This window comes from Siphateles boraxobius, unplaced genomic scaffold, assembly GCF_051911475.1.
Source record: "Siphateles boraxobius isolate OS27281-9 unplaced genomic scaffold, OSU_SipBor_1 6, whole genome shotgun sequence".
Taxonomy (NCBI): Eukaryota; Metazoa; Chordata; class Actinopteri; order Cypriniformes; family Leuciscidae; genus Siphateles; species Siphateles boraxobius.
The window spans coordinates 38,557,086-38,584,579 of NW_027509186.1; the positions used below are offsets into that span (position 1 = coordinate 38,557,086).

The 27,494-nt window shown below is 44.7% G+C and overlaps 2 protein-coding genes and 1 long non-coding RNA gene across 3 annotated transcripts in view; all 3 read left to right on the top strand.

Moving 5' to 3' along the window:
* LOC143715444 (uncharacterized) overlaps positions 1-27,494 on the top strand; it is a 261,819-nt gene that overhangs the window by 230,193 nt on the left and 4,132 nt on the right. The window lies entirely within an intron of this gene.
* LOC143715731 (uncharacterized) overlaps positions 1-27,494 on the top strand; it is a 436,623-nt gene that overhangs the window by 86,599 nt on the left and 322,530 nt on the right. The gene's annotated exons all lie outside the window — the stretch shown is intronic.
* Positions 238-2,634, top strand: LOC143715472 (uncharacterized). Its single transcript, XM_077207300.1, has 2 exons — positions 238-379; positions 1,379-2,634. The coding sequence occupies exon 2, from the start codon at positions 1,384-1,386 to the stop codon at positions 2,065-2,067; it is 684 nt and encodes a 227-aa protein (XP_077063415.1). The 5' UTR covers positions 238-379; positions 1,379-1,383; the 3' UTR covers positions 2,068-2,634.

The window sequence follows — 27,494 nt, forward strand, 5'->3', positions numbered from 1 at the left end:
TAAATTGCGTCAAAAATACGTAGAGTATAGAATCCACTGCAAAAACAAAGCGCTTTATTCGCATACCAGTGTACAACTAGTGAAATATTTGTTTTTATTAGGTGATCCGTGAAATAGGGCATGAATCTGTCGCCGTTTAACATCTGCTGGAAATCCACGTAAAACTATCTGCGTGCACGCGCGTTCCTCCAGTTAACATGATCCCAAGTTGATCCGTTACACCGGCCATCACTACTCGTTGTGAAGTTTTCTTTTGCCCTGGTGAACATCTCTGAGCGTTTCTGCCTGTTGTCTTCCCGTGAATTACTCTTGGACTGTTTATTCTCTTCGTGATACTTTGCTGCCTGCCCTGGACTGTTTCTATTGTGAACTGATTTATGTAAGTTTACTGCCTGACCTTATGCCTGTTTTCAGATTACGAGTTGCTTTGTCTCTACTGTTGTGTTTGCTGGTTATTGGACCTGATTGTACGACCAAGATTACAATAAAGCTGCAAATGATCCTCACTTTGCTGAAGCCTCGTTACAATTAAGTGAAGTTTTGAGTTTATATTATGGAAGTGCCATAAAAACGGAATAAGGTTATGTATGCGTTTCCTGCCATCAGTTTGATGTATTTTTTTTTTAAGTTTTTTTTAACGTGCGTTTAAAAAAAATCTCCACATATAATTTTGGTGGATTAAGTCGTTTTTAAAATGTGTTTAGTTTTCATTTTGATGTTAATGTATGTTTATAGCCATATCTGTGACCTGTGTATTAGATGAATTGCAGTTACTGTTAGGGAGGACGGTAATTAATGTGTCTTTTCTAATGCATCCTTCAGCTGAAAGAGTGAATTTGAAGGTGTTTGTGTTTGTATCCTCTGTCAATAAACTGTAGATGTGGTTCATTTGTGTTGCTGGGTGAAATCTGCTATATATTTACAAGGTGTGCTAATTTGATTTGTAGGCTATAATGAAAGTTCAAAGACAAAACATTTAGTCTATTATCTGAATAACTAGATTCTCTTGTTTAATTCTATAGTTACCTTTTACACGAAAGATAATATTCAACGTAAAAAAAAATCATGGCTGATTATATTAATTTTTCCAATTAGTTAAATGCTTAACATTGTTAGATGCCAATCATAAGAGCTGTGGAAAATAAGCAAATAATCTATGAATATATGACATAAATGCATCATAATCTTGTACAGCAGTTGTCGTTCACATTTGGACTATTAACAAGATTATTACAAAACTAACCTTTAGTACAACAAAAAAATGATATTTGATAAACAGATCTCACTTGTTTTCTTTTATTAAATCAGGGTTCACTTGAAAATTCACATTTATCCTCCAGAACACATTTTAATAACTTAAAATGTTTTAATGTTTCAGACCCGATGGAAGTGAAAGAGGGAAGACAAGAACTGAATGAAGAGGAGGAGGAACATCGTAACTTTACAATTCAAAGAATAAAAGCCAGAAAGACGCACACCTGCACTCAGTGTGGAAAGAGTTTCTCACAGAAAGGACACCTAAACACACACATGAGAATTCACACTGGAGAGAAACCGTATACATGCACTCAGTGTGGAAAGAGTTTTTCTGATAGATCAGCTCTCCGTAATCATCTGCTCATGCACTCTGGAGAAAAAGCATTTAAATGTGATCAGTGTGGTAAAGGTTTTAATTTGTCATCACAACTAAAACAACACCTGAAAGTTCATTCAGGTGAGAAGTCTTATGTGTGTTCTCTCTGTGGAAAGAGTTTTTCACGGCTGGACCATTTGAAACTGCACCAGAAAACACACAATGAAGTGAGAGATTATATGTGCTTTGACTGTGGGAAAAGCTTTACTGCATCTGCCTATCTGAAACTGCACCAAAGAATTCATACTGGAGAAAAACCTTACAAGTGCTCATATTGTGACAAGAGTTTCACTCGTTCTTCACACCTGAAATCACACGAGCGAGTTCATACTGGAGAGAAGCCGTACGTCTGTACTCAGTGTGAGAAGAGCTTTAAACAGAAAAGAAGCCTTCTGACTCACATGAAGTTATGTCGTAAGAAGTCGTCACAATGAGCAATAATTCATTTTCATGTCAAATACATTCTAGTAAATGGTGTGAGATGAACAAAATATGGAGTCGCTTCCAAAAGCACAGTATCATCTAGTTCAGTGTTTCTCAACTGGTGGGTCGAGTTTGCAGTCAAAGAAACAACAGCAAACTTAATTCTATGATCTATTTCTGATACAAGGCTTTTATTTTGAAAGATGTGAATGAAAGCTATTGAGACTTCTGTCAGACTCATTTTAAGAAAAAGACCCCCTGAGAAAAACTTGTTGTCCTTATTCAGTATCTGCGGTCTGAGATGTTGTGAAACTATATGTCAGTGTCATTATTCTAATGTTACTTTCGTAACTTATGAAATAAAAAGTCTCTCACCTTAGGAATACACACTTTCCTGTCGTGTGTAATGGACAAATTTGATTCTCATTGATCTGTAGTAGATATTGCAAAGGAATGCAACATGTTTTTTCTCATTTGTAGTGTGAGGGGGAACAGGAAGAAAAATGTATGTGAACAGGAAATGTATGTATGTTTACGTATATCATGCCATTAAAAATGATAATAAATGAATAAATGACTAGCATGGAGTGTCGTAGTTATGTTGTCAATTAGTAAGTCATGAAATTACAAAAAAGTACCAATAAATTATGTAACTGGTCGTGTGTTAACTGGGAAGGATTTGCATGCAGGAATGATGTTCATTCTATTCATCAGAAGAAGTTTTCATGTTTCATTAATAATTCATGTTAGTATTGTGTATTTACTGTTGTTTCTGTTTCCCCAAAATGCCACTTCACATTATTTCACTTTGTACACTTTATTTTTGGTGGCTCTGCCAACTTTTTAATTATTATATAATATAAAAGAACTAGTGTAAAGATTGTTAAAAAGTGGAATTTAGATAAAGAGCTAATAGCTCAGGAACGAGTATTTATAAAATGTTAATTTGATTCATGCAGATCTCTGAGTGTTCAAATTTCAGATGGCTTCAGTGTCGAATGGAAGCAACAAGAGGTGAAAGGGCAAAGACACGACTGCAGAAAGAAGAGAGAGTGGTGAGGGGCGTTCAGCTCCCCTTCTGAAGCTCAGCTTGGAGAAAGACTGATTTAATGCTGAAAAAAGGTGAAACTTTCACTACAGACGTTTTCCTGAGGACAAAGAGGAAAATCCTGAGATGCAAAACTGTGGCAGAATCTATCAAAAGCCCAAACTGAAAAGAGGCAGAAAAACAACAGAGCCTATATTCAACTTTACGACACCAGGCCTTTGAGTGACAGCTGAGCTGACGACACATGCAGAGCGACAGCCGAGAAGCTTCAACAGACGGATGATCTAAAAACAGAAGAACTGACTGACATCCTTCCCTTACGGGCACCACAGGTGCGGCAACTCCAATGATCACTCTGTAGAGATTGCTTAACTTTATTCATCCTAAGTATTCACTGGTCTCATAAGCACTTCTTTATATTCTCTGCTAAACTAACCCTCTCTGCTTTTTCAGTAGGTTCAAGTCCAGCCCTATAAAAAAAGAAAGAAAATACACAGTTAAAACTGAGGCTGGATTTGGTATAGTGAGGGCTATTATATGAAACAACTATAGGGCTAAAAGCATTAGAAAAAATATTCTGTAGCAAAGAAAAAGATAGACACAAAATGTCAAAGAATAATTATTATTGTTGGCAAAACAATGATACTGGTCACTCCATTTTGTCTTGGTAATTTTCCAGAGATAGATTGGAGAAAAAATTACTCCAAAAACTCCAAAATTATGAAATCACAAATGCTGTCAAAACTGGGATAATGAGATGGAAATGTTGTTGGCCATGGATCCAAGATTATCCAGAGATCTCCAATTTCTTAAAGCAGCTCATGAGCAAAAACAAAAAGATTCGGAAAAATTAGATTTGATAAAATTAGATAAAAATTACAATTGGCTGGCCTATTATTCTAAAATATTGAATCTATTAGAAACCTTATGATCATTGACATTTCTCAATAATGTTTAGTTGAGCTGACCTGATCTGACCTTGTGGCTAAAATTATAAGATGCCGCATTTAGCTGAAGCACAAGAATGTATTCTGGCCAGTGTGAGAGCGACTGAGTATGAATGGAGTGAGAGATGGTGTTTGAAAGGCAAATCAATTATTTCGCCAATACAGCTGTATTTAAAAATTAAATATGTGGGCCCACAGGGCAAATTCTGCCCAATAAAATAATGACCATGGATGGATTTGGTTAAATTTCCTGGTCGGAACTGTAGTGGCAATAGGAGAAAAAACAAAGAATGAAAAGAGGAAAATAACCAGTGCTACATTTGCGCAGCGCATAACACATCTGACTTTCTTTTCAGCATATCATGATGGAGCTGAATCTTTGTCAAAAGTATGAAATATTGTCTAGTAAAATGTGTCGTGTAACAAAGTGGGTTGAGTGTTGTCCAAGATGCCTGATAAATAGTGTGCTGATAGTGGAACTCAAAAAATGAGATAACTGAGTTGAATTGACTAATTGTTAAAAGTACATTGGAAATTTATTATGAGAAAATTGTAAAAGAAATTGCAATTATGATGATAACAAGCCAAACTGTATGAAAAACAAACGAGAATATATGGATTAAAGTCCTGCTGTTAATGAAAGCAGAAAGGACACCACTCAATTACAGTAACAAGTAATGTATAATGTATTACAGTTTGGAAGTAACTTGCACAACACTGGTTAATTGTGGGTAACTGGTCTCTTACGTTTCTTAGCCTTTTTGCTATGATGCTAGTTATGCTTATACAACAATCATTAGGTTTTAAGTCAACAAACACGAGATCTAATTTCACCATAATATTGTGCTTTGCAACAAAACTGTTACAAGTCCAGTTATTATTTATTTCCATCAGTTGGGTTAACTAGGCCCTGTAATTAGCCATTGGAATTTTCAAATCTGTAGGTAGTTTCAAGTCATGTAAACTTTTCTTGACCTCAACTACAGTGGTACAGTGACATTTTAATGACAAATTCATTTTGTACCTCTGTAGTTGAGGTCAAGAAAAATATTCATGACACAGTTATAATGGCCTCATGATGACATCCAATGTTCTGTTCTTAGTGCAATAGTGTAATAATTAGATTCTCTTTAGTGTGTTTTCACATTGGTGTGATAAAGTATTTGTGCTATAGAATATTTATTCTATATTTTAGTTGTATATTATTCTTAATGTTTTATATTATTTTTGCTCTCTGCTCTTGTTAAATTTTTATATATGTGATTGTATATATTTTTGGCACATTTATTTATATAGTGTATATTTAAGTTCTGATAACTTAGTCATAGTTTGTACAGAATTGTGTACATTGTCTTTTGGCAATGTTGGATGTAATGAAGGTTCCCTTTCGAGAGGTCTCTCCTATTGCGTAAGTAGCTTACGCTATGGGAAAACTCCTTTTCTCGAGAATATTGAAGTCTTTATGTAAAACGCATTGCAGCTGCACAGCTGACAGCAATGAACGAAGGCAGCTCGGTCATTGGCTGTGCTGCGGCAACTTGCTCGAACCAATGACGGGGCGACTCTGAATGCGCGACCAATGAGCGCTCTTCGCGCCCGCGCGCGTCAGAGCCCGCCAAGATGGGCGTGGCCAAGAGCTATATATTGGGCGCCCCGTCATGAGAGTTCTTTAGATTTAATCTCCTTCAGCGAACACCTTCTTCGCTGGATCCTCCGGATTATTGAAGCTTCGCCGTCGAAAAGCATACCAGCGGGATTTGCTACGAGGACGTCGGCACCTTCAGCCGCCTTCTAACGCGATCCTACTGAGCCATCCGGCGTACTGCTCACGCAAGTATTTACATCTGTTTGCTCTGCGACACTTGTAAAAGAGCAATTTTTCCAAGGCGTTGTTTCAAATGCCTTCCTGCGCGTCGTGCAGAGACCTTCTCCCGGACGGGGATCGTCACATCATCTGCGCTCGCTGCCTGGGCCGGGACCACGCAGAAGCTGCTTTGACCAAGGGCGGATGCCCCGAATGTGACGACCTGGGTCTCTCCGCACTGCGGGCTCGCCTCGCCGCTTTCGCCGTGAGCGAGCCCATCGCCGCCATCCCTCTGTTCGAGCCGCGCACTAAGAAAAAGCGCCGCTCACAGAGGCTTCCTGAACCTGAGCTCAGTGACGTCACGCCGAGCCAGTCTCCGCGTGCTTCACCGCCGCTCTTGCCTTCCCCACCGCCGGTTCAGTTCACCCAGCCGGACCCACACCCCTCTAGCAGAGCGGTGGGCCTTGTGACTTTCGGCGCGTCCGAGGACGACGGGGGAATGGATGACAGCTTGTCAATCGACGCTGCATCGGACGACTGGCCGGGCTCCACTCTCGACCCCGCCCCGTCGACGCTAGCTAGCGCGAGCGGGGGCTCCACCATGGATAGCGAGATTATCCGTGTTCTCTCTAAGGCCGTGGAAGACCTCGGGCTCGATTGGTCTTCTCCCGAAGAACCAACCCGGAGCCGACTGGATGAGTGGTTTCTGCAGGGGCGCCAGCAGGCCCCTCGGCAAAGGCCTTCTCCCTTCTTCCCTGAAGTTCACGACGAACTCACCAAGTCGTGGAAAGCCCCCCACTCTGCGCGCCTAAAGCCTTCTTTTTCTTCCTCGCTCTCCTCTGTGGACGGCGCGAAGGAAAGAGGCTACGAGGGAACACCGCCCCTCGAGGAGGCCGTGGCCAATCATCTCTGCCCGCCCTCCACCACCGGATGGAAAGCCAAAGCTTCCCACCCCTCGAAGCCCTGCCGCACTACTTCAGCTCTCGCCGGTCGCGCCTACGCCGCCGCCGGCCAAGCTGCATCAGCGCTTCACTCTATGGCGGTACTTCAAGTGTTCCAAGCCAAGCTTCTCTGCTCTATGGACGAGTCTGGCCCCGAACCCGAAGCCTTTAAGGACCTACGCAGCGCGACTGACATAGCCCTGCGAGCCACAAAGGCCACCGCCCAGTCTATCGGCCGTGCCATGGCTAATTTGACTGTTCTCGAGCGCCATCTGTGGTCGACTCTGACTGAGATGAAGGACGCGGATAAGGCGCCATTTCTCGACGCGCCTATCTCCACCAGCGGGCTGTTTGGACCGGCGGTTAAGGGTTTCGCCGAACGCTTCACAGAGGCCCAGAATGCTTCACAAGCTATGCGGCATTTCCTGCCCAAGCGCTCCAGCTCATCGCAGAGCAGACAGAGGCCGCCGCAGCGGGCTAGAACAGCCCCCACCGCCTCTCAGCCCGCGCCTCAGGCTGACGCTCGACGCCGCTCGCGCTCTCACAACCGCAAGCCGCCTTCTGAGCGACGGGGTCCTCGGCCCAAGATTGTGCTGAACCCCGAGCCTCGAAAGCCGTCCTAGCCACAAGAATGAAAAGAGAGAGTGCGTGTCTCGCAAAAGCCGGACCACTCTCTCTGCAAAAGCTCAAGCATTACCCAGTCCCCTTACAGGCGGCTGGATATGTTCATACAGCAGTCAATGGGCCAGTCACAGAGCTCGCTCACCTGCAAACAAACGCCGTTTTTACGGCGACGCACAGAAAACACAAAAAGAGTCTTTTTCTGTCTGTGTCACTAAGGGTTCACATGTCCACAAAGTGTGCATTCCCAGATACTGTCAAAACAGTGCCAAATTCATTCCCAGCTCAAGCTGCCCACCCCATGAATGTAGATCACGTGCCTACGGTCATGTACGCACCACTACACACAAGCACTGTTCACACAGTTATAAATTCATCCCCAGTAAAAGCGGGAAACATTATAAAAGTGACGCGTGTGCCTACCACTGTTTATGCACCCCCACTTATAAACACTGTCCTTACAGTGTCAAACACAACCCCAGCCCAGGCTGCGAGTTTTACAGACACAGCGCGCGCTGCTGTAATCACACACGCGCCCATTCACTCAGCTGCTCAGCGCGCGCCCGCGCCTCTGAGAGTTATGAGCTCAGGCGATTCGCTGGCCGGGTCCCTGCGTCACAGCGGCCCGCCCCTAGCCTGTATTCAGCCCATATCTGTACACGCAGCGGCATGGGAAAATATTCCAGATATGCCGAAATGGGTATTGAATATAGTAAAGCACGGATACTCGCTCCAGTTCGCTCGCAGACCACCACGTTTTACGACTGTGGTCGAGACGAAAGTGAGAAAAGAGTGCTCACATGTTCTACGCACCGAGGTGCGCAAACTAATAGAAAAGGGCGCTGTGGAAACTGTTCCCCCCTCTCTGAGCGAGGCAGGTTTTTACAGCCGCTATTTTCTCGTCCCGAAAAAGGATGGCGGTCTCCGCCCCATCCTAGATCTCAGACACCTGAACAAAGCACTAATGATTCGCTCGTTCAGAATGTTAACAACCAAGCATATCCTCGCGCAAGTACGCCCAGGAGATTGGTTTCTCTCAGTGGATCTGAAAGATGCTTACTTTCACATTCCAATAGCGCCTCATCACAGGCCGTTTCTGAGTTTCGCTTTCGAGGGACAGTCGTACCAGTACACAGTACTTCCGTTCGGCCTGTCCCTGGCTCCCCGTACATTCACGAAATGTATGGATGCAGCACTTTCCCCCCTAAGGCGAAGGGGAGTGCGAATACTGAATTATCTCGACGATTGGCTGATTCTAGCACAATCAGAGAGTCAGTTGATAACACACAGATCTTGGATTATCAGCCATTTAGAATGCCTGGGTCTAAGAATCAATTTTGCAAAAAGCATACTATCTCCCAGCCAGAGGATTTCTTTCCTGGGAATAGTTCTAGACTCGATGCAAATGACAGCGCGTCTCTCATCAGAGCGCGCGCTCACCATCCGGCGCCTTGCAACATCATTCAGGGCGGGCGCGCTCGCCCCCGTCAAGCGGTTTCAGAGGATGCTCGGTCTCATGGCCTCAGCATCGGCCGTACTCCAGCTAGGATTGTTGCATATGCGCCCTCTCCAACGCTGGCTCAAGAGCCGCGTCCCTACTCACGCGTGGCGTTCGGGCCACCTTTTAATCAGAGCGAACCACAGCTGTATAAAAGCCCTGACGCACTGGAAAGCCGCCGACTGGTACCAGTCAGGCGTGAGTCTGGGTGTGAACACAAGGAGAAAGATGATAACGACAGATGCCTCCAAAATAGGTTGGGGGGCCCTTTACGAGGGCAGGCCTGTCTCCGGCTTTTGGTCAAACCCGGAGAAGCGCCTACACCTAAACTGTCTGGAAATGAAAGCGGTCGCTTTGGCTCTCAGAGCCCTGCTCCCACAGCTGAGAAACGAACACGTCTTGGTCCGAACGGACAACATGACGGTAGTATCGTACATAAATCGCCAGGGTGGACTCAGGTCGAGCTCCATGCATTCAATGGCCAGGAGACTCATTTTATGGTCCCAGCACAACTTGCGCTCGCTGAGAGCAGCGCATGTGCCAGGTGCCCTGAACCAGGGGGCGGACATGCTATCCAGAGCATCAAAATTCTCCCAGGAGAATGGGCTCTCAACCCGCTGACGATTCACTGGTTATGGAAAACCTTTGGCAAAGCAGAGATCGACCTCTTCGCCTCCAAGGAGAACGCGCACTGCCCTCTTTTCTTCACGAAAAGCATGGATGCGCTCGCCCAGAGCTGGCCGAGCCGTCCCTTATATGCCTTTCCCCCGATCGCGATGCTACCGCAGGTCATCAGTCGGGTCAGAGAGGAGAAAAACGCAGTGCTGCTGATAGCCCCACTCTGGAAGAACCAAACATGGTTTCCAGATCTGATGCAAATGCAATCTGCACCACGGCCGATTCCACTGAGGCCAGACCTCCTCAGTCAGGCCAACGGGATGATATTTCATCCCCGCCCCGATCTGTGGGCCCTTCATGCATGGCCCCTCAACGGGGCTCCCAGGAACCTCACGAGCGGAGCACTAAAAACCATCGCTGAGGCGCGGGCGCCCTCCACGAGACGCTTATATGCCCAGAAATGGAAAGTGTTCAGTGTCTGGTGTAATGCCAAGGGCCTGAACCCTGAAACATGCGAGATTACGAACGTACTCGCTTTTCTACAAGGGCTTCTGGAGGCGGGCCGCGCCCCCTCCACGCTCAAAGTATATGTGGCGGCCATCACAGCATCACACGACCCTGTAATGGAACGTCCATTGGGAAGAAACGACCTAATTATTCGTTTCCTAAGGGGCGCTAGGAGGATGAACCCTTCACGCCCCCCCTCAGTGCCGATCTGGGACCTAGCTTCTGTCCTAGACGCTCTTAAAGGGCCTCCGTTCGAACCACTCCGAACCGTGCACCTTAAACAGCTCTCGCTCAAGACTGCGCTCTTGCTGGCACTCGCCTCGGTCAAGAGAGTGGGCGACCTGCACGCGCTTTCGACAAGCGCTGCCTGCCTAGAATTCGGACCTAACGACTGCAGGGTCGTCCTTAGACCGAAACATGGGTATATTCCTAAAGTGCTCACCACTCCCTTCAGAGCACAGGTTATCTCCCTAACTGCGCTATCGTCCCCAGCAGACGAACACGACGCTAATCTACTCTGCCCCGTTAGGGCTCTCAGAGTGTATTTGGAGCGTTCTGCCCTATTCAGACAGACAGAACAACTGTTTGTATGCTTTGGCGGCCGTACGAAAGGTTCCGCCGTTTCAAAGCAGAGAATCTCTCACTGGATAGTTGAAGCTATAGCGCTGGCTTATGAAGCTAAGGGACTTCAATGCCCCTGGGGAGTCAAAGCACACTCCACCAGGAGTGTGGCTTCTTCCTGGGCATGGTCGAGCGGGATACCGATCGAGGATATTTGTGCGGCGGCAGGCTGGGCCTCACCGTCCACATTTATCAGGTTCTACAACCTACAGGTCCCGACACTGCATTCCAATGTGCTATCAGCATGATGCTAGTTGAACTACGAGTTCGTATCTAGATTATGTATGTGCTTGTGTCACACTGAGCGCCTTCTAGCCGCTCTGTATTCTTTCCCACATATAAAGCTCGCCTCTGCCGGCTAGTTGGATGATAACTTTGCTTTTTTAGCTCAGGCACCTGCCTCTGGCTATCATAAGGCGAAGTTCAGCACGCACAGCGTTTTGCATGGTGTTCCCATAGCGTAAGCTACTTACGCAATAGGAGAGACCTCTCGAAAGGGAACGACTCGGTTACTAACGTAACCTCGGTTCCCTGAGAGGAGGGAACGAGTATTGCGTAAGCTGCCGTGCTTGTGCTTGGTTAGTTCGCTTCAGTCGTTTTAACCTAAAGAACTCTCATGACGGGGCGCCCAATATATAGCTCTTGGCCACGCCCATCTTGGCGGGCTCTGACGCGCGCGGGCGCGAAGCGCGCTCATTGGTCGCGCATTCAGAGTCGCCCCGTCATTGGTTCGAGCAAGTTGCCGCAGCACAGCCAATGACCGAGCTGCCTTCGTTCATTGCTGTCAGCTGTGCAGCTGCAATGCGTTTTACATAAAGACTTCAATATTCTCGAGAAAAGGAGTTTTCCCATAGCGTAAGCTACTTACGCAATACTCGTTCCCTCCTCTCAGGGAACCGAGGTTACGTTAGTAACCGAGTCGATTTGTGCAATTGAGAAATATAATTTTCTCTTTAACTTATGTTGTTATAAAATATGACTGTTTGTGGATAATGTGTGTGTTTTATTTATTTATTTATTTATGGGGGGGGGGGGGGGGGGGTGATTCAATGTAGAACCGCCACTGCTTGACACTTAAGTAGCCTATGTCAAACTTCTTTTAAATTGCGTCAAAAATACGTAGAGTATAGAATCCACTGCAAAAACAAAGCGCTTTATTCGCATACCAGTGTACAACTAGTGAAATATTTGTTTTTATTAGGTGATCCGTGAAATAGGGCATGAATCTGTCGCCGTTTAACATCTGCTGGAAATCCACGTAAAACGATCTGCGTGCACGCGCGTTCCTCCAGTTAACATGATCCCAAGTTATACCGGCCATCACTACTCGTTGCGAAGTTTTCTTTTGCCCTGGTGAACATCTCTGAGCGTTTCTGCCTGTGGTTTTGTCTTCCCGTGGATTACTCTTGGACTGTTTATTCTCTTCGTGATACTTTGCTGCCTGCCCTGGACTGTTTCTATTGTGGACTGATTTATGTAAGTTTACTGCCTGACCTAAACGTATGCCTGTTTACAGATTACGAGTTGCTTTGTCTCTACTGTTGTGTTTGCTGGTTATTGGACCTGATTGTACGACCAAGATTACAATAAAGCTGCAAATGATCCTCACTTTTTGAAGCCTCGTTACAATTAAGTGAAGTTTTGAGTTTATATTATGGAAGTGCCATAAAACCGGAATAAGGTTAACGTGTATGCGCTTTCCTGCCATCAGTTTGATGTATTTTTGAGTTTGAAAGTTTTTTTAACGTGCGTTTAAAAAAAAATCTCCACATATAATTTGGGTGGATTAAGTCGTTGTTAAAATATGTTTAGCATTCATTTCGATGTTAATGTATGTTTATAGCCATATCTGTGACCTGTGTATTAGATGAATTGCAGTTACTGTTAGGGAGGACGGTAATTAATGTGTCTTTTCTAATGCATCCTTCAGCTGAAAGAGTGAATTTGAAGGTGTGTGTGTGTTTGTATCCTCTGTCTATAAACTGTAGATGTGGTTCATTTGTGTTGCTGGGTGAAATCTGCTATATATTTACAAGGTGTGCTAAGTTGATTTGTAGGCTATAATGAAAGTTCAAAGACAAAACATTTAGTTTTTATTATCTGAATAACTAGATTCTCTTGTTTAATTCTATAGTTACCTTTTACACGAAAGATAATATTCAACGTAAAAAAAAATCATGGCTGATTATATTAATTTTCCAATTAGTTAAATGCTTAACATTGTTAGATACCAATCATAAGAGCTGTGGAAAATAAGCAAATAATCTATGAATATATGACATAAATGCATCATAATCTTGTACAGCAGTTGTCGTTCACATTTGGACTATTAACAAGATTATTACAAAACTAACCTTTAGTACAACAAAAAAATGATATTTGATAAACAGATCTCACTTGTTTTCTGTTATTAAATCAGGGTTCACTTGAAAATTCACATTTATCCTCCAGAACTCATTTTAATAACTTAAAATGTTTTAATGTTTCAGACCCGATGGAAGTGAAAGAGGGAAGACAAGAACTGAATGAAGAGGAGGAGGAACATCGTAACTTTACATTTCAAAGAACAAAAGCCAAAAAGATGGACACCTGCACTCAGTGTGGAAAGAGTTTCTCACAGAAAGGAAACCTTAACACACACATGAGAATTCACACTGGAGAGAAACCGTATACATGCACTCAGTGTGGAAAGAGTTTTACTGATGCATCAGCTCTCCGTAATCATCTACTCATGCACTCTGGAGAAAAAGCATTTAAATGTGATCAGTGTGGTAAAGGTTTTAATTTGTCATCACAACTAAAACAACACCTGAAAGTTCATTCAGGTGAGAAGTCTTATGTGTGTTCTCTCTGTGGAAAGAGTTTTTCACGGCTGGACCATTTGAAACTGCACCAGAAAACACACAATGAAGTGAGAGATTATATGTGCTTTGACTGTGGGAAAAGCTTTACTGCATCTGCCTATCTGAAACAGCACCAAAGAATTCATACTGGAGAAAAACCTTACAAGTGCTCATATTGTGACAAGAGTTTCACTCGTTCTGGATCTCTGAAATCACACGAGCGAGTTCATACTGGAGAGAAGCCGTACGTCTGTACTCAGTGTGAGAAGAGCTTTAAACAGAAAAGAAGCCTTCTGACTCACATGAAGTTATGTCGTAAGAAGTCGTCACAATGAGCAATAATTCATTTTCATGTCAAATACATTCTAGTAAATGGTGTGAGATGAACAAAATATGGAGTCGCTTCCAAAAGCACAGTATCATCTAGTTCAGTGTTTCTCAACTGGTGGGTCGAGTTTGCAGTCAAAGAAACAACAGCAAACTTAATTCTGAAAGATGTGAATGAAAGCTATTGAGACTTCTGTCAGACTCATTTTAAGAAAAAGACCCCCTGAGAAAAACGTGTCCTTATTCAGTATCTGCAGTCTGAGATGTTGTGAAACTATATGTCAATTTCATTATTCTAATGTTATTTTCGTAACTTATGAAATAAAAAGTCTCTCACCTTAGGAATACACACTTTCCTGTCTTGTGCAATGGAAAAAATTGATTCTCATTGATCTGTAGTAGATATTGCAAAGGAATGCAACATGTTTTTTCTCATTTGTAGTGTGAGGGGGCACAGGAAGAAAAATGTATGTGAACAGGAAATGTATGTATGTTTACGTATATCATGTCATTAAAAATGATAATAAATGAATAAATGACTAGCATGGAGTGTCGTAGTTATGTTGTCAATTAGTAAGTCATGAAATTACCAAAAAGTACCAATAAATTATGTAACTGGTCGTGTGTTAACTGGGAAGGATTTGCATGCAGGAATGATGTTCATTCTATTCATCAGAAGAAGTTTTCATGTTTCATTAATAATTCATGTTAGTATTGTGTATTTACTGTTGTTTCTGTTTCCCCAAAATGCCACTTCATATTATTTCACTTTGTACACTTTATTTTTGGTGGCTCTACCAACTTTTTGATTATTATATAATATAAAAGAACTAGTGTAAAGATGGTTAAAAAGTGGAATTTAGATAAAGAGCTAATAGCTCAGGAACGAGTATTTATAAAATGTTAATTTGATTCATGCAAATCTCTGAGTGTTAAAATTTCAGATGGCTTCAGTGTCGAATGGAAGCAACAAGAGGTGAAAGGGCAAAGACACGACTGCAGAAAGAAGAGAGAGTGGTGAGGGGCGTTCAGCTCCCCTTCTGAAGCTCAGCTTGGAGAAAGACTGATTTAATGCTGAAAAAAGGTGAAACTTTCACTAGAGACTTTTTCCTGAGGACAAAGAGGAAAATCCTGAGATGCAAAACTGTGACAGAATCTATCAAAAGCCCAAACTGAAAAGAGGCAGAAAAACAACAGAGCCTATATTCAACTTTACGACACCAGGCCTTTGAGTGACAGCTGAGCTGACGACACATGCAGAGCGACAGCCGAGAAGCTTCAACAGACGAATGATCTAAAAACAGAAGAACTGACTGACATCCTTCCCTTACGGGCACCACAGGTGCGGCAACTCCAATGATCACTCTGTAGAGATTGCTTAACTTTATTCATCCTAAGTATTCACTGGTCTCATAAGCACTTCTTTATATTCTCTGCTAAACTAACCCTCTCTGCTTTTTCAGTAGGTTCAAGTCCAGCCCTATAAAAAAAAAAGAAAGAAAATACACAGTTAAAACTGAGGCTGGATTTGGTATAGTGAGGGCTATTATATGAAACAACTATAGGGCTAAAAGCATTAGAAAAAATATTCTGTAGCAAAGAAAAAGATAGACACAAAATGTCAAAGAATAATTATTATTGTTGGCAAAACAATGATACTGGTCACTCCATTTTGTCTTGGTAATTTTCCAGAGATAGATTGGAGAAAAAGTTACTCCAAAAAGTCCAAAATTATGAAATCACAAATGCTGTCAAAACTGGGATAATGAGATGGAAATGTTGTTGGCCATGGATCCAAGATTATCCAGAGATCTCCAATTTCTTAAAGCAGCTCATGAGCAAAAACATAAAGAATAGGAAAAATTAGATTTGATAAAATTAGATAAAAATTACAATTGGCTGGCCTATTATTCTAAAATATTGAATCTATTAGAAACCTTATGATCATTGACATTTCTCAATAATGTTTAGTTGTGCTGACCTGATCAGACCTTGTGGCTAAAATTATAAGATGCCGCATTTAGCTGAAGCACAAGAATGTATTCTGGCCAGTGTGAGAGCGACTGAGTATGAATGGAGTGAGAGATGGTGTTTGAAAGGCAAATCAATTATTTCGCCAATACAGCTGTATTTAAAAATTAAATATGTGGGCCCACAGGGCAAATTCTGCCCAATAAAATAATGACCATGGATGGATTTGGTTAAATTTCCTGGTCGGAACTGTAGTGGCAATAGGAGAAAAAACAAAGAATGAATAGAGAAAAATAAAAAGAGAAAAACCAGTGCCACATTTGCGCAGCGCATAACACATCTGACTTTCTTTTCAGCATATCATGATGGAGCTGAATCTTTGTCAAAAGTATGAAATATTGTCTAGTAACATGTGTCTTGTAACAAAGTGGGTTGAGTGTTGTCCAAGATGCCTGATAAATAGTGTGCTGATAGTGGAACTCAAAACAATGAGATAACTGAGTTGAATTGACTAATTGTAAAAAGTACATTGGAAATTTATTATGAGAAAATTGTAAAAGAAATTGCAATTATGATGTAAACAAGCCAAACTGTATGAAAAACAAACGAGAATATATGGATTAAAGTCCTGCTGTTAATGAAAGCAGAAAGGACACCACTCAGCCCACATGATCATTCTACAGGGAACACAAGAAGGACAATGGGACAGATGAGCAGATGATTGAAATCACATGTTGTTGTCACTACCAAAAATAATTAAGCTTTAATTCACAGATAGCAGCAGCTCAATTCCAGGAAGGTTTCTGGGACGAGTTTAACAAAAAGAACCAGTGACTGTGCTTAGCAATTTCGGAAGAAGCGTGTGCAATGATCAACAGTGACATTTGAGTCCATGCCTCTCAACTTAAAATACACCAACTGACTTCAGCAACCCCCCACAACAGGAAGTGAGGGATCAAGGACATGCTGACAATGAGAGAAAAAAGTCCATTGCAACAAATTGCAAAGAGTCATCCTGGTGAAAGATATAAAGTTGACAAGATGGCTAACAGAATGATCAAATCATGAATGGAAAAAGAAGACAAACTTGACCAGAAACAAAGGAATGAGAGGAGCTGTGCAAAGAAGAGAGAATCAACAGAGATGAGTACAAGTTCAAACAATAAGCAACATCAACCAAACTTTCCTACGATTGAATGTTCAGCCCTTGAATAGACTTAGTAGCAACTTAATAATAACCCCACCAGAAAAAAAAAGATTGAGGAGAAAAAAATTATCAAAGCAACATAGAAACGATGATAATGACAAATTAGAAAAGAAACTAAAATAATGATAACGACTAATAGTACAGTGGAATTAAGACAATCCATGACGAAAATAAAAATAGAACTAAAAAGACACAAGTTCAAATAAATCCTAATGGGAACAAAAAAGTCAATACAGGAGTATACCTAATTAATTTAAGGCTACAGTTGAAATTAAAGCAAGTATTAACATTGGGTATTAATAAACATTCAATGTCAATTTTAATTTATGAGATTATGATTTGATTCAATATGCTATTGATTAATTAAAATATATATCTAGTGATTAGAAAGTTTATTGACTTACACAAAGTTATTGAAATTCAATCACAAACAGCCCCTTGTCAACAATCTAAATGGCACCAGAGGGGGGCCAAAATAGATATTTGGTATTCACATAAAGGACAGATTGTTGAACCAAAAATACTTTTGAATATTCTCAATCCAGATGCACAATGGTATTGTCACGGTTCATGAATTCACTTTCTCTCGTGTATTGGTGTGTGTGTGTGTGTGTGTCTGTGGGCGTGGCCGCTGACCACCACTGGTTAGCGGCGCCAGCTGTTACCACTTGTTTGTTCCCTTTATATGTTCAGTAACTGGTGTCTCATGTTGTCAGATCGTTGTGGTTTCCCCAGTGTGTGTTCCTGGTCCTGTTCCTGGTCCTGGTCCTGTTCCCGTTCCCGTGCTTGTTGTTTGGATTATTGTGGATATTCTTCTTGTTCTTCGTCGTCGTCTTCTGTCTGGATTCCTGCATTACCGCACTGGACCACCACACACCATCACCTGGTTGCCTGTCAAAATCCCTGCGCCACGTTACATCTGTGTTTGTGTTCGTCTGACCTGGTGTTTCTACGTTTGCTTGTTCTCTATACATTACAGAACGATCTGACCAATCATGGATGCAGCAAGTTCGGTCAGTTTGGATGAGTTTCTTTCTCGCAGTGTCACATGGATGGACCAACAAGAGGAAAGTAACGCCAACACAGTTCGGGCGGTCCAAGCTCTTGTGGCGCAGGTGTCCGAGCTCAACCATCAGCTCCAACATCTGAGGGGTCCTGCTGCGCCACCCACACCGCCCGTTCAGCCCACCCCGCCAGAACCGCATTTCCAGCACGAGCCACGCTTACCCATTCCAAAGGGATATTCAGGTGAGCCTGAATATTGCAGAGCCTCCCTTACAAGATGCTCTATGTATTTCTCATTACAGCCACAGACATTCTGTCAAGAACAATCGAAGGTAGCGTTTGTGCTCACATTATTGTCGGGAAAGGTGGCTCTTTGGGGAACGGTTTTGGGAGAACAAGAATCCATGCTGCGCCTCGTTCCAGGCGTTCTCCAAGGAGATGGAGATCGCTCGGTGTCGGAATATTCCATCCAGTTCCGCACCTTGGCCGCAAAGTGCCAATGGAACGAGGAGGCGCAGTGGGACAGGTTCCTGCATAGGCTGGCAGACCGTGTCCAGAAAGAAATTTACATGTTGGATCTTCCTCCCAGATTGAAGCTGGCGACTAGAATGGATGATCGGTTGAGCAGAATGAGCCGCTTTCGTCAGAATCGCCAGTATGGCGGCGCGGAGGACTCACGTGCCAGTGGCAGGGACACGGTCAGCCCCATCTTCGATCACGAGCCCATACAGGTGGGTAGAGCTCGGCTTTCCCGGGAGGAGAGAGAAAGGCGGAGATCCCAAGGACTCTGATTGTAATGTGGTAAAGCGGGCCACTTCATCCACTCCTGCCCGATAAAAGACCAATCCCAGTAGTAACTATAAGGCTACTATCGGGTGGGATCTCCGCCGAGAAGACCTCATCATCTACATTACTCCCGGTAAGACTGAGATGTGCAACCCACACACATGACACCAAGGCATTACTGGACTCTGGGGCTGAAGGTAATTTTATTGACTCAAGACTGGCTCACCTACTTCAGATTCCTGTTTCCCCACTCACGCACAAGATATCCGTCAACACTCTCAATGGTCTAGAACTTCCCAACATTTCACACATCACTGAGTCCATCACACTCATCACATCTGGCAACCACAACGAGACTATAACCTTTCTCCTCATGGACTCACCCTTTGGACCCATTGTACTCGGTCACCCCAGGCTCACTCAACACAACCCCAGAATCTACGGGTCACAATTCCATGTCTGCCTGGAGCAATATGTGTCATGAGTCATGTCTAGTGTCTGCTTGTTCGTCTGTGCCTGTTTCTGTGTTTCAGGAGGAGGCAGTGAATTTGTCTAACGTGTCCGAGGAGTACTTGGACCTAAAGGAGGTGTTCAGTAAGTCTTGTGCTGCATCTCTTCCTCTGCATCGTCCCCATGACTGTGCCATAGACTTTTGCCAGGTGAGTCTCCGCCTAAAGGCAAGTTATATTCACTTTCTGTTCCAGAAAGAGAGGCTATGGAGGGATATATTTCTGATTCTTTAGCATCCGGGTTCATTCGCCAATCCTCATCTCCAGCAGGGGCGGGGTTCTTTTTGTGGAGAAGAAAGATGGGTCTCTGTGACCGTGTATTGATTACCTGGGGTTGAACAACATCACGGTAAAGAATACCTATCCTTTACCGTTGATGTCTTCAGCCTTCGAGCGGATACAGGGAGCATCCGTCTTCACAAAATTGGATTTACGTAACACTTATCATTTGGTCAGCATAAGGAAGGGTGATGAATAGAAGACCGCGTTTAATACCCACAGGGGGCACTTTGAATACTTGGTCATGCCGTTCGGCCTGTCCAACTCCCCAGCGGTCTTTCTGGCACTTGTCAATGACGTGCTGAGAGATATGGTTGATCAATTCATACAGTAGGTGGACAACCAGAATGCCAGCCACCACCATGCCAACCACCGCGGCAAAAATAAACCAGTCGCTTTTCAAAGTCATTGTCGAAATGACCGCCAGGTGGCGCAAAGGTATATCGCATTTTGAAATGTAAGTGGAGTTAATGCTAATTAACAGTAAGGATGAAATACTACAATGGTAAAAATAATAGAAACTTTTTAGGACAGAAAAATAGAATGAAAAGTTAAGAACAGAGACGAGAACAATATAGCCTATAGGCCTAGACGTCGGGTGAAATAAGCCTATTCCCCGGGGGAGCAGCGCAATAACAAAAAAAAAACAAAAACAGAAAAAATTAATAACAAAAATAACAAACAAAAATAAATTAGATGCAATGAAGCTGATTATTTGTACTATTCTATTGAGGAATGAGACGAATGAAGAGCGCTTCTCGCTCATGTGAACGAACACAGGAGTAACGAACACTGGAGAAACTAATGTTTGGCATTGTCTCAGTGAGCAAATTCATGGGCGCTTGGTCAAACTTATGTTTCCATCATTTAGATGTCACGGGTTCAAATCCCGAAGAACAGGGACTACGCAAAATTTTATATTAGCCTATCAATTTTATATTAGCCTATTAATATTATATTAGCCTATTTTATAGCCTATTATTAATGCTACAGTTATTAATAGATATTTGTTTATATTTATAAAATAAAATTACCATGCATTTCCATTTTACACTAAGGAACAAATATTATCCAACAGAATGACTTTACATCTGTATAATAATAAAATCGTAATTTCAAAAGCAGTTCTGAGTGAGGGAGTGAGTTCAGGTGTGGAGACAAGGAGGATTCTGGTGAGTGTAGTGAAGACGAAGACTGACTGGTGCAGACGAGGACTGTGACATTACAGGGTGGGCATCCTGGAGTCCGTGACGGGAAGGCGGACCAGGTGCAGATGGACGGACTCCAGGATGGTCCAGGAGGCCATGGCGGAGCAGACTAGTCAGGGGGCCATGGCAGAGTAGGAGACCACCCCTCGGGTGGCCAGGGCGGAGCAGGACGTGCAGGCGGCCAGGGCGGAGCAGGACGTGCAGGCGGCCAGAGCGGAGCAGGACGTGCAGGCGGCCCTGCCTGTGAAGACCCTTCGGGTGGCCACGGCGGTGAGGACCCTTCGGGCGGCCATGGCGGTGAGGACCCTTCAGGTGGCCACGGCGGTGAGGACCCTTCGGGCGGCCATGGCGGCGAGGACCCTTCGGGTGGCCATGGAGGAGTGGATTTATTGCAAATTTTGTTGGGGAGGTTAACGGGCTGATGCTCCGGGTAGGAGAAGTCCAGCGGCGAAGGCGTGTCAGGGCTGGACAGGACCAGCGGCAAAGATGGCTCTGGGCTGGACAGGACCAGCGGCGAAGAGGGCTTTGGCGCAGGATCAACGGGCTCTGGCGCAGGATCAACGGGCTCTGGCACAGGATCAACGGGCTCTGGCGCAGGATCCACGGGCTCTGGCGCAGGATCAACGGGCTCTGGCGCAGGATCAACGGGCTCTGGCACAGGATCAACGGGCTCTGGCGCAGGATCAACGGGCTCTGGCGCAGGCTCTGTGCTGGACGGGACCAGCGGTGAGGGCTCTGTGCTGGACGGGACCAGCGGTGAGGGCTATGTTCTGGACGGGACCAGCGGCGAAGGAAGCTCTGTGCTGGACCGGACCAGCGGTGAAGGCTCTGGTTGAGCGGTCTCGGCGGGACAAGACTCTTGAATGCGTGGAGGGGTGCTGCTGGCTGGTGACATGACGTTCCACGGGAGGAAGCTCTCCAGACAACTGACAGAGTGCCTCTCTCCAGTCCCGACCGGAGAGATCTGGGAGCTCCCTCGGATCGACAGTTTTAGCCCCCAGCCGGTAACACGCCTTAATCGTTTCATCGTCCAACGAGCAGGAGGCAGCGAGAGGAATAAAACCCCAGGTGTAGTGGAACAGATCATGGCTATCCAGAGCCAAAGCCGTGATCTGTCCCGCGAGCTCCCAGCTCATGATTTTGGTCCGTTCTTCTGTCAGGGTTCGTGTGGGTTGAAGGAGACAAGAAGGCTGAAGATTCGAATATAAACACTTTAATAACGATAACTCACAGTGAGACAGGCAGATCGGTCAAACCACAACGTAACATTAACGAGAACGGACAAAGACTGACTGAACAGAGGGAATGTATTTGTACATAAGCTTTATGTTTTTTTTTCTTCAACTCTCTAATACATTTTTAACTGTTTGCAATTTTTTGTGGCTCCATTTTATTTAAACTGAAATGCTTGGTTCAGTGAATAGTTCTACATTGATTTTAACTTTTTGTGTGAGGTTTTAGTTAGAGTTTATTTTATATTCTTTTTACAGAACAGATAAACTTCCAAAATTGTTCTTATCACTTACACAGCTGCCGTGATAAGCTCTGGGATATGTAGGGGATGCGGCGACAAAAACACCAACTTCAAAAGATCAAACTAACTGTCACACATCCTATACGCCCCTTTTTCTTGATCAAACTAACTTCAAACGATCAAACTAACTGTCACACATCCATCATTTTGACAGAAAGTGTAACCGCAAGTGGCGGAACATAGGTCAGAAACGAACTGTCACACATCCTATACGCCCCTTTTTCTTGATCAAACTAACTGTCTCACATCCTATACGCCCATTTTTTCTTGATCAAACTAACTTCAAACGATCAAACTAACTGTCACATCACTTTGTAACTGTAACATCAAATCTTAAGTTAACATCAAAGGCCAATACCTCCCTTTTCTTGATCAAACTAACTTCAAACGATCAAACTAACTGTCACCATCCATCATTTTGACAGAAGCTGTAACCGCAAGGGGCGGAACTAGATCAAAGGTCATCATCCATCATTTTGACAGAAAGTTTAACCGGAAGGGGCGGAAACTAGGTCAAAGGTAACTGGAAGGGGCGGAACTAGGTCAAAGGTAACAGGAAGGGGCGGGACAAGGGGCGGGACAAGAAGGGGATGAACCGGAAGGGGCGGGGGAAGATCAAAGGATAGATACACCCACCTGTCTTGATAGATACACCCACCTGTCAAATGATTGATTGACAGGTAGTGTATCATATTACTACTCTGGTGAATGGGGCCAAACCGACTATCTCCCGCCTCAGCCTTCATCCTCCCGTCGCACCGACATCATCGGCAGTGTCTGCCCACCGTGTGAGCATCCATTCCGGCTGTAGTTGAGTATGGCGACGGCAGCTTTCCCGCGAGTAGGCGTGGTTTCAGCGCAGTCAGCAGACACGCCCCCAGCGTTTGAGAGCCGAGACTACTGCTACTTTTTCAAGATTAAGATAGCTTATTTTATGTACTTGCCGGCTTTTTTTATCATTAAAATTTGGCTGGGTGGCTAATAGATAACAAATTTTTCTGTGGTGTGACAAACTCAGAACACATACTTAATTTTGACTTTACTCGGAGGTTTTCTGCAATTGTGGCAGCCGTTGCCGCTCTACCAAATGCATTAGAAGCACTACGAGCTGGTTCATACATGGACAAAACCTGAAGTTGGGCTTCAGCAATAGCAGTTTGGAGCTATAATTTGTCCTTCTTTGCTTTGAGCTCAGCTTCCTCACTCTCAAGCTCCTTTTTCTGCTTCAAAAGCATTATACGTGCCAACAGCTCTGCCCTCTCATTTTCAATTTTCAGCCTAGAAGAAGCTGTAGATGAAACACCTGAGGCCACTTGACTACCAGATTTTTTACAAGAGAGAGGCATTTGTGAAGGAGAAATAACCAGAGGCACTGTCAGTACATTCAACCTCTGAATCGCATTGTATCTTTGTGTCTCTTTGTATTGGAGTTTAACTCTTTCAATCCAGTCATTGACCTTGTCTACAAAGTGCTTAACTGCTCCAGTTAACCAGTTAAACCAGTGTAACTTAACCAAATATGCCTCATCATCTGACATAAGTTATCTGGTTGCATTATTTGCCATGATTCTGCCATCATGTTCTTGATTTTCCTAGTCTTGTGGCAGGATCATGGCAGAGCCATGTTCTGTGTACTAGCGCATGGCCTGTTGTTTGGGCCATGTGCTTGTGTTGTCTCGTTAGATACCCCGCCCCATTGTTATCTTCGACTTGTCATTACCTAGTCTGTGTCACCTGTTCCCCTTATTAGTTTCTCCCTGTTTAATCCCCTTGTGTTTGCTGTCCAGTGTCGGTACATTGTCAACCAATGCGTGTTACTCTTTGTGAGAGTCCTGTGAGTACTTTGTCTGAATCCCGTATTAAGAATTGTGAGTTTGTGTAATTGTTTGTTTTCTTCACCTTGTCATTATCAGTCAGTTTCTAGTCCTAGTTTCTTTCCTGTCTTAGTCTAGGTGTACTGCCCTTCTGTCCTGTTTTGCCCCCTCGTGGATTTTTGCTTACTGTTTTGTGCCTCAATAAATCCTGTGTGTCCGCATATCGTCTGCGTTTGGGTTCCCTCCTTCACCCACATGACATTATTAATGTCTTGGAATGAAATAAAGGACTGTGCAAACTCACCATGTATGCATTACACAGTGTCAACATTAGCAAAGATTCAATTTCTCTCATTGGCCTTATTAAATGTCACAGCTTGGATCTTCTAGTTCCCATTAACAGGTTAAGGTGTTCCTCTTGTGCTTTAACAGTGATCTTCAGCACTCTTTTAGAGGCCGCATTCAATTCCTTTGTTTATATAGTAATCAATGTTCGTGTTCAAAGCGTACATTGCATTCCTCATGAAAGTAGATCAGATCGCCCTCTTGCGATGCTGAGTGAAGGCGCAAACATGGTGGGTCCATGACGCAGAAAAGTTCAATAATATCCCAAAAACGTCCAAAAAGATTGTGAAAGTTCACCAAAGTCCAATATTTAAGTCCACAGAGTGTGTAATCCAAATGCCATCTGAGAATCTCAGCCGCAATAGTTTGTTATTTTCCAAATGATGCTCTATGATGATGCGTGAATCACTCGCTAATCCTCTCGTTAAAAACAAAAATATTACTCATCTCTGAAGAAAAAGAGAAGTTTACTTATTGTAGAGTGAACTTCACTCCCTATGTTCCCTTTCAGGAACGTCGAGCTGCGTGAAACGCTGCGGGAACGCCTCTTGCGTTGTGCGTCATGAAGCACGTATGGAATCAGCCCAATGGCGAGACGGAACGTCACGAGTGACGTCATCGACCAGGAAACTATAAAGCACACCCCTGAACACAATGGCGACAGCTTCTGTTGTCTTCAGCAAGCGCTCTGTGTGTGAATCTGTCCCTGTGTTTTTGTCTGTTCTTAGTGATTGCTAGGCAGGAGTTTTTCACTTAAAAAAACTATATATATATTCACATATATCAGTATGACGAGCGAGCACCAATACAGAAAGTGTGTTCCCCCTGTACTCGTTTTCTCACGGGTGGGGATACACACGATCTGTGTGTTGTTTGTTTGGGAGTGCAGCATGCCCAGTCAGCTCTCGAGGGGGCTGATTGTGAGCATTGCGAGCGTTTTCCATCAAGAACGCTCCGCTCCCGCCGATCACTCTTCGAGGAGAGTGGTTCGGTTCGCGCTCCCCACGGCTCGGGTCCCGCTTCTGTCGAGGCAGAGCGGCGGCGCCTGTCGTGGGGATCGCAAATGGATCTGTCAGCGGGGTTTGATACGGGCTCTGCTTATCTCAGCCTTTACCTGCCAGTTCCAGTGCCTCAGTTCCGGGTGTGGAAGCACGCATTGCGGTTTCTTCCCCCCAGGCTGAGGCACCAATACTGCAGCTATCCAGTTCTGAGGAGCTGCATGTTGTCAGTATTGAGACAGGGGATGTTGAGGACTCGTCACCTCATTCCCCTGAACACGAGGAGCTTATGGAGGTGCTCACTCGTGTTGTGTCAAAACTAAACATTGAGTGGCCAGCTGTTAGGCAGGAATATGTTTCTAAAAGCAAGCTTGACGAACGATTTTTGCCTTCCCGCGTTCAGCCTCCACGGCGGTGCCTTCCGTTTCTTCCCGATCTCCACACCGAGGTGTCAAGGTCGTGGAAGAGACCCGCCTCAGCAGTTCTCAGACAGTCTCAGGCGAAGCCTTCTAGTGGTAAGGCTGATCTGAGGACAGTCATTATGGCTAGGAAGGCTTCGTCTAAGAAGTCGTGACGCCACTGGTGTCAGGATGCTGAGGGTGGTCCCCACCGTGAGAGGGAGGTGTTCACCGCTTTAGACGGTGCCCGTTCTCTCACGGTGCCCTCAGGGGTCCCTTCTGCCAACCCCGCCTTCGTGTCAGGGCGCAGACGGGCCCAGCGAGCGCTTTCCCGAGGGACGCTCGCCCCCTCTGAGGAGGGGTTTAGAGCAGTCAGACCAGTTGTCTCCTGGCGGTTCGCCGTTACAGGGCGCTGTGTCTGCTGCTCAAAATATTTCAGAGGCCAGCCTCGAGAGGCTGGTACCCTTAGTAGATTTTCTGGCAGAGTGGAAAAGTCTTCCAAAAATATCTCAGTGGGTTCTGCATTCGATAGAAAGGGGTTATGCCATTCAGTTCAGATCTCCTCCTCCTCGATTCAACGGGGTCCTGCCCACCGTGGTGGGCCCCGAGCAGGTTCTGGTAATGGAACAAGAGGTGAAAACGCTCCTTCAAAAGGAGGCTATAGAACGGGTTCCTCCTTCCTGCGAGGAGTCAAGGTTATTACAGCCGATATTTCATCGTTCCAAAGAAGGATGGGGGGTTGCGTCCAATTTTAGATCTGCGCCTATTAAAATCGTGCTGTAGCCAAGCTCAAATTCAAGATGCTTACGCTAAAGCATCTATCGTGACTGGTTTGTCACGATAGATCTGAAGGACGCATACTTCCACATCTCCATCCTTCCGCAACACAGGAAGTTCCTGAGGTTCGCTTTCGGGGCGAAGCGTTCCAATATCGTGTTCTTCCGTTTGGCCTAGCTTTATCTCCCCGGACGTTCACGAAGTGCATGGACGCAGCGCTAGTCCCGCTGCGGCTCCAGGGCGTTCGTATACTGAACTACATAGACGATCGGTTGATTCTCGCTCAATCGCAGCAGCAAGCGGCTCGGCATCAGGGTGTCGTCCTCGCACACATCAAAAAATTGGGGTTGAGGCTGAATGCCAAAAAGAGTGTTCTATCTCCATCACAGATAACATCTTTTCTGGGGGTACTATGGGATTCTGTGGCAGTGCGGGCTCGCCTGTCGCCTGCCCGCATCGCTTCTATTCTCTCAGCTGTAAAAAGAGTAAAGCTAGGCCAGTTGCTCACTGTAAAGCAGTTCCAGAGACCGCTGGGTCTAATGGCAGCAGCGTCCAGTGTTATACCCTGCGGCCTGCTGTACATGAGACCATTACAGTGGTGGCTCAGGACCAAGGGGTTCTCCCCGAGGGGAAACCCCCTCCGCGTGATCAAAGTTACACGGAGGGGTAACTTTGTCTCCGTGCTCTGGTCATGTGGAGGGATCCTTGGTTTCTGTCCCAGGGACCTGTGTTGGGAGCTCTTTGTCGTCGTGTAACGCTAACGACAGATGCTTCCCTCACAGGCTGGGGGGCGATCATGAGTGGTCGCCCAGCCCAGGGTCTGTGGCAGGAC